The sequence below is a fragment of the Sinocyclocheilus anshuiensis genome, unplaced genomic scaffold, assembly GCF_001515605.1.
Source record: "Sinocyclocheilus anshuiensis isolate Anshui unplaced genomic scaffold, SAMN03320099.WGS_v1.1 scaffold2171, whole genome shotgun sequence".
Classification (NCBI taxonomy): Eukaryota; Metazoa; Chordata; class Actinopteri; order Cypriniformes; family Cyprinidae; genus Sinocyclocheilus; species Sinocyclocheilus anshuiensis.
Window position 1 is genome coordinate 309,669 of NW_015537929.1, and position 7,437 is coordinate 317,105.

Consider the following 7,437-nt stretch of genomic DNA (forward strand, 5'->3'; position numbering starts at 1 on the left):
TTTTTTTTTTTATTTGTTTATTTGTTTGTTTTTTTTATTTAGGGTTGAAATTGATTTTTTCATAACATTATCCCTTTTAGTACTCTCTCTTCTGTCAGAATAACAGATTTGTTTGTTTATTTATTATTTATTTTTCAGTGCAAAGATGTTTCTTGTGTATGTCTTTGGAATGGTCTTTTGGGTTCATAATACATTCTTGTAATGTTCACATATGATCCCTTCATTTTTTGCCAGGTTTTGATGCATTGTGTTTTATTGGATGCTTTTGAAATCGGTCTGAAATTTGAGTCATGAAGTGATATGATATTTGACAATAAATAGTGTTGGTTTCATCATAAATTTAGCCTCTTGTCATTTGTTTGTCGGCTGGTATCCTTCTTGTGCGGCATTGATTGAAGAGACATTTGATGTGGTTTGTTGTGACCGATTCAGAAAACTGATTCAGTGAAGCAGCTCCTGTACATTGGCTCTTGTTGCTGTTTCACGGACATCTCTGTCTCTTCCCAACCCTCGGCCTTCTTTGCTTCCTCTCTCTCTTTTCCAAGTATTTCTGTCTTGTTGTCTGTTTGTTATGGATTGTGTGATTCCTATCAGGTTAGGAGCAGCCCGTGCTGTCGGCTCAGTAGCTTTTGTTAAAGACTGGCGAGCTTTTAAGCGCAAAAAAGAGAAGTGGGTAAGAGATGTTAAAGATTTCCAAGACAGTTTTAAGCTCGGAACTCTGACACTTCCTGTTTGCCTAAGTGAAGTTATTGTGATTTCACCTCTGACCTATTTTTTTTTCTTTCCCTCTCCTATTCCATCTCTCTCTCATCCCTCTGCAGGTGTGGTGTCGGTGAGTTTCGAGGAGGATGAGGAAGGAAATTTGTGTCTTATTGCGTACCCTCTGCACAGTGAGCTTGGGGACCTGGAGAACGTGGACCCCTCGGCAGACCTGGAACCCAATAACAAAATAAAATGGGTCAGTAAGATGCTGCTGGACAATGAGGGCTACAGCAAGGACCGGTCCAGACACGCTCGGAAGGATAAGGACAAGAGGTGAGGGGATGGTAACATCTGATTGTGCAATTGTCCTATCAATATGCATAATAGATGCAAAAATAGGTTTGAAAGGTTGAAACGTAGAAGAAGTGTTCATTTTTACACAGTTGTTTTAGTCAATGTTTTTGTCTTGAAAATGTCTATAAATTTAGTCAATTATTTTTTGATAGAATAATTTTTGTCAATTTTAACTGTGATTAAAATGGCATGTAATTTAGTCAACAAAAATAAAATTTTAACATTTGGACAAATCCAATAGACTTACATTGAATGAGAGACCAGGATATAATAGAAACTTGGAAGTGTGTCTTTTGATATGGGCCTATAAGCATCCACCTAACAAGTAGGGCTGAATGATTAATTGAAATAGTACAATCAAAATTGCAGTTTGGCTTAATTCGATTTTCAAATCACAAAGGCTGATGTTTAATTAAATATGTACAAGTACGTTTTGGAGTGTGTTCATTTACACACATGCAGCTTACAATAACAATATTTTTACTGCGTCTCAGAGCAGCTATTGTTGTAATTCTAAAGTTATTTTAATAATAAATATAAAAAAGGTTTTATTATTTTATCAAATACTCATTTTACATTGAAATAATAATAAAAATGATAATTTTAATAATTCTATATTCATATTGATGTATAATCAGAATGTTTTTTGACCAAACTGTGCAAAAAAAATTGGCATTGTAAATTGCAGTCACAATTTTTATCAGAAAAATCTAAATGATATTTTCCCCCAAATTGTTCAGCGCTACTACATCCTAGCAACTGTTTAGCAATGTGCTAAAAACCACTCAGATGAGTTAGCAGCCAAATAGCACCAATGTGACAACCACCTGTTACATTGTAGCACAATTTTGCATGAAAAAAAAAACTCATGTAAAAAAAACAATGTATTTCAATCAAAATGTAGTCATTTACCAGAGACTGCAGGGAGGTTCAGAGTCTTTCTCAAGGACACAATACTGACAAATCATGTACTGTTCCTTGCGGATCGAACCAGCAGCTTTTCAGTTAGCAGTCTTAAGCTTTAAAGCCTAGGCCACAATACCCCACATCTCTTGAATGATACTGGTCTGTATTCTCCTGTAATAATGGCCTTGCTCAGCACTTGTCTGACTCAGTGAGAATGTGACCGATTGTAGCTGAGCGCACTGACCCACAGAACACCCAGCTGGGCAGAGCAGATGCACTCTCATCTGCTGGCAACCGGACTGGTGCAGATGTGTGTTTTGAGCCAAAGTTTAGCAAGAGGTTATGCAACCAGCGTAGCTTTGTGACTTAGAAGTGACCTCAGTGTGACTGGGGAAGGGGTGGAAGGCCAGATAAGAGGCATTTGTTCTTTGTGGGGGATTTAGGATTTTAGGAATCATGGGTATTAACCCGCCTCAGCAAGCCACAAGACTTGGGGTGTCACTTATGTTTGTAGCACAAACAGCACAGGACAATTTGCACGCCAAAGTTTAATACATGGGCTTAAGGGTTTGTTCAGATCTCTTAAAACAAGTTCTACCAAACACGTAGACTGATTCAGCAAGTTAGCCGTAATCTGTCTGTCTGGCTGACTCACCTCTGCCCTCACCCCTCCAGTGTGAAACGCGAGGAGGAGCTGGAGTGGCTCAAGCAGGCCGAGGTGTTCTACTACAGCCTGGAGAGGAGCAATGCTGCTGGCCCTCAGCTCAAGCACAACCCCTGGAGCCTCAAGTGCCACCAACAACACCTGCAGAGGATGAAGGAGAACGCAAAACACCGCAACCAATACAGTATCCTTCAATGCTGCCACAAACAACAAAGGAGGATTGGTCTAGTGCAGTTTACTGCTGATTGTTAAATTATTCCGTAAATGTATATATTGTACTGTTCAAACATTGGGGTCAGTAAGGCTTGACCTAATGTTTTTTTTTTTAAGAAATGAATACTTTAATTCTGCAAGGATGCATTAAATTAATCAAAAAAGACATTTAAAATGTTATAAAAGTTTTCTTTTTCAAATAAATGCTCTTATTTTGCTGTTCTTTTGCTTTCTATTCATCAAAGTATTCTGGGAAAAAAAAAGATTATGAAATAAGAAATTTTAAGAGGCACAATTGTTTTCAACAATGAAAATAAGAAGTGTTTCTTGAACACCAACTCAGCATTTTAGAATGATTTATTAGAATGGTTTGAAGGATCATGTGACACTGATGACTGAATTAATACTATAAATGCAGCTTTGCCATCACAGGAATTATTATGTTTTAAAGTATAATAATAAAAAAAATATAATGATACATTATTACAGATTTATTTATTGCCAATGAAAAATGTATTTAAAAATGATGGTAATATGTAATTTTAAAACGAATTAATATATAGCACATTTATAATTACATACAAAATATATTTAAGTTAATCATTTACATTTTAAAGAAACAACTATTTTACCCAAGTTTTACTCAAGTCACTAAAATATATATATAGGAAAATCACTACTCCTTATTGTAGTTATTCAAACTGCACAACAAATAACAGTACATTAAAAAGCTTGAAAAGCACGTTTTAAAGCTTGTATTGATATGCGAATTTACAATTAGAATGAAAATTGTGAGGTAAATTGATAAAACAGGCCTATTTATCATGCAGAAAAAAACAAAGGTTAATTGTAGAGTAATACTGAAAAGAAATGAGAATCAGCATTTCCTTTAACCCAGCACCTCTAATCAGAATTCATCCTGTTGGAGAACCTGACATGGCGCTACACAGTTCCATGCGTGCTTGATCTGAAGATGGGCACGAGGCAACACGGGGACGACGCCTCTGAGGAGAAGAAGGCCGTCCAGATCCGTAAATGTCAGCAGAGTACGTCCGCCAGCATCGGAGTGCGCCTCTGCGGCATGCAGGTTAGCCTAGCTCTTGAATGTAATTCCATAATATTAGAAACACTTAAAGGCAATGTTTTATTCACGCTCCTCTTCACTTTCCTCCAGGTCTACCATTCAGACACAGGGCAGCTCATGTTCATGAACAAGTACCACGGCCGTAAGCTGACCCTGTCTGGCTTCAAAGAGGCCATCTTTCAGTTCTTCCACGACGGGAGACGCCTAAGACGCGAGCTCCTGTCGCCGGTGCTGCGGAGACTGCGAGACATGCAGGCGGCCCTGGAGGCCTGCGAAAGCTACCGCTTTTACTCCAGCTCGCTCTTGATAATATACGACGGAGACCCTCCACGATCCCGCCACTCCGCAGAGGATGGGCTTTCAGAAGAGGAGGAGGAGGAAGAAGAGGAGGAAGAAGAAGAGGAGGGTGGTGCTTTTGGATTCCCTCACGGCGCAGGTGCGGGCAGCAGCAGTAGCAAAAGCGGTGCTTGTGGCGGCAGCTCTGCTGTGGTGCGACGCATGACCAGATCAGACAGCGGCCCGGTGGTGGACGTTCGCATGATTGACTTTGCCCACACCACGTGTCGGCACTACGGCGAGGACAGTGTAGTCCACGAGGGCCAGGATAGCGGTTACATCTTCGGATTGGAGAACCTCATCACCATTATTTCGCAACTAGAGGACAACAGTACAGATTAAACCACAACCAGCATGGTGTTCGAATGGGAAAATGTTTCTTTCTCTTTCTCTTCCTCGTTCTTTCAATCCCTCGAGACGTTCAGCTCAGTAAAATCTCAAAGCTCCACCTGTTCAGTTGTTTTTGGTTTCTGATTTTAGGATTTAAAAGGGGTGAGAAGCTAACGTTGAGACGTCACACGATCTGCTTCCTCCATGTTTAGTAGCCTCACTCATTTCCCCGATGTACTGTTACAATGTTGCTGCCGTTCCCCTTTTTGTTCTATTTATTGAGAAGATAAAATGGTTATTTACCGTAAAGGACCTGATTTCGTTTCCATGCTCATTCTTTGAGAAGGTTCCGGAACTTTGATTAGCTTCCGAGTGCTCCTTATTGGATGAAGGAATAGTAGGTGGCGCAAAGGAAGACTGTTAACGCTCTACAGCACCCTCCCCTTGCACCTTTACCCATTGTGAAGAGACAACTATATTCAAATAGTTAGTTGATATACAGAGACTATAATAAAGCTTTATTTATTTGTCATATTTCCTAAATAAACTAAAAAGAAAAAACATTGAAAAAGTGAATGGGGATTCAAGAACTACATTCCATGTTATTAATGTTACAATAATGATATTAATAAATATTATTATTTGACATGTTCAGATACCTCTATCTTATATCTGTTGTACACGGTATGTTGGAGGAAAAATAAAATTTGTTTGTGTTAAATTCTGGTCTTTGATTTGTTTTTTTAGCAAGATGTGCTGTGCTATCAATTAGTCAATAAAACCCAGTTTAGGTCTTGAGTTGTAGATGCTAAACAAAGAATAGTGCAATAAAAAGTATAACGTTGATAAACGTGATAGTCAGCCCAAAAATTAAAATTCTGTTTTCATTTACTCCATGTCGTTCCAAAGCTGAGACTCTCTTCTGTGGAACATAAAAGACATTTTGGTTACTAACAAAACAATTTGGTTATCAGCATTCTTTAAAATATCTACACTGGTGTTCAACAGAAGAAGGAAAGTCATACAGGTTTGGAATGACATGAGAGAATAAATGATGACAGAATTTTTAGGGTAAGCTATCCCTTTAAGAATTCGCTTTGAATGTTTTCTTTAGCTTTCACAGTCCTCATAAAGAGACAGCGGAAAATCACTCTGCCTTATCACAGGTTTTAAGGATGCTAATGTCTTGCCCTGTGTGAATCTTTTAACGCAAGGTGTCCTGACCCAGTGGCCTAACCTTTTCCTCTTTACTGGCTGTTTGAGAATTCAGACTCTTGTCTAGGTTACAAATAGGCTGGTATCACTGTCACACAATGACGCACATGTAAAACATGCATTATCAACAACACTCTTTAAGATACGGGTTAGTTGTCAGTCCAGGGAATATTTAGAGTAAAACATTTGAGGGTTCATTATAGAGTCAATAATAAGAATCATTATTAGTAATTGAGCACTGTAAAATTGTAATTATTCCTAACTTTTGACCAGCAATATAATAACATTTAATACTCAAATGGACTTAAATGTCTCATAATAATCTGCTAGATTTGGTCAATTGTGGTCCATGAACAGCTGGTCCAAAATATAAGTGCTTCACAGGAGGCTTCAGATGCCAAATGATGGGCTTTACAGGCTTTGAGGACAGTGTGCATTTAATCATTTGTTCTGTTTGGTTGTTTTATCTGCTTTAGTGATTTGATGTAGTTGATCTTGGATGAGCGCCAGTGTGTCAATAGTCATGCAAATGGTTATTGGTCAGTGCGTGTATGCAAGTGTGTGTGATTTGGTGTGTTTTTTTGGTGACTGAATGTTTGTCAGTATATTTTAACATCACCCTTTCTCCAGCACAGTGGTTGCCATGGCAACGGAGCTGTTTGGTAATACTGAAATCGCTATAGCAACAGAACAGTACCATATTTTTAGTTCTTTTCTCTAGCTCTGGGGATCATTGGCCTACATACGTTAATTACGCCTCCTTTAAAATGTTAGGCAAATATCAAATGAATTCATCCCCAACCTGAAACATATGGGGGATATGTTCCGCTTACATAATTACTGGTTTGAAGTATGCCGCTGGCTCATTTGGAGAGTTAACATTTGCATGCTCGTTATAGGTACTCGGCTGTGCTCTGGTTTAGTTCGATTCATTCTATTCTACCTTTGTTCTCTCTGTGTTCTTAAGAACAGAGCATTGTGAGGGCAAAGCATTGCTTGGTTTCTTTTGTCTTTTTCTCTGAACTGAGTCACACCTTTTGAGGTCACATTTATACGCACACACATTTGTAAATATTTAATTTGTCAGTCATAATTTTTTTCAGCTTTCCAAGTGCCAATGTGAGACGCTTTTGATAAAGACAAGTTTCTAGCTTGTAAAGAAAATAATATAAATGAACATTTATAAAACAAATAAATAAATAAAAGTGTAAGTTACAATTATATATACTTTACTTTTTTAAATTAAATTTAAAATGCAAAACTGGAGCATGTTCACTAACATTTTATAAAAACATTTATAAAATTAATAATTTAAAGTTTTTTTTAATAAATAATAAGACATTTCTAAGTAACTAAAAAGTTACAATTTTATTTTAGTAAAAAAATCAAATTCAATTAATTTATTATGCTGAAAATATTATTGTTCTAAATTTAAAATTATGCATTTCACTATATATTTTATGTTTTTTTTAAATAAAATTGATCAAATCAGTTGTATAAATAAATAATAAATAAGACATTTATAAATAAATGAAAAGTCTATAAATGAATGAATAAACAAATTCACTCAAATTTATTATGCTGAAAATATAATTTACAGTGAACAAAACTGTTAAATTTAAAATGTAAAACA

At 37.0% G+C, this 7,437-nt stretch overlaps 1 protein-coding gene across 1 annotated transcript in view; it reads left to right on the plus strand.

Annotated features, from left to right (window-relative positions):
• The window catches only part of LOC107657877 (inositol hexakisphosphate kinase 2-like), a 7,193-nt gene extending 1,923 nt beyond the window's left edge, over positions 1-5,270 (plus strand). Inside the window, exons 2-5 of the mRNA XM_016446161.1 lie at positions 822-1,035; positions 2,638-2,810; positions 3,751-3,926; positions 4,014-5,270. Of these exons, the coding sequence (XP_016301647.1) occupies positions 822-1,035; positions 2,638-2,810; positions 3,751-3,926; positions 4,014-4,601 (1,151 nt within the window). The 3' untranslated portion in view covers positions 4,602-5,270. The remainder of the gene's footprint in view (positions 1-821; positions 1,036-2,637; positions 2,811-3,750; positions 3,927-4,013) is intronic.
• The last annotated feature ends 2,167 nt before the right edge of the window (positions 5,271-7,437 follow it).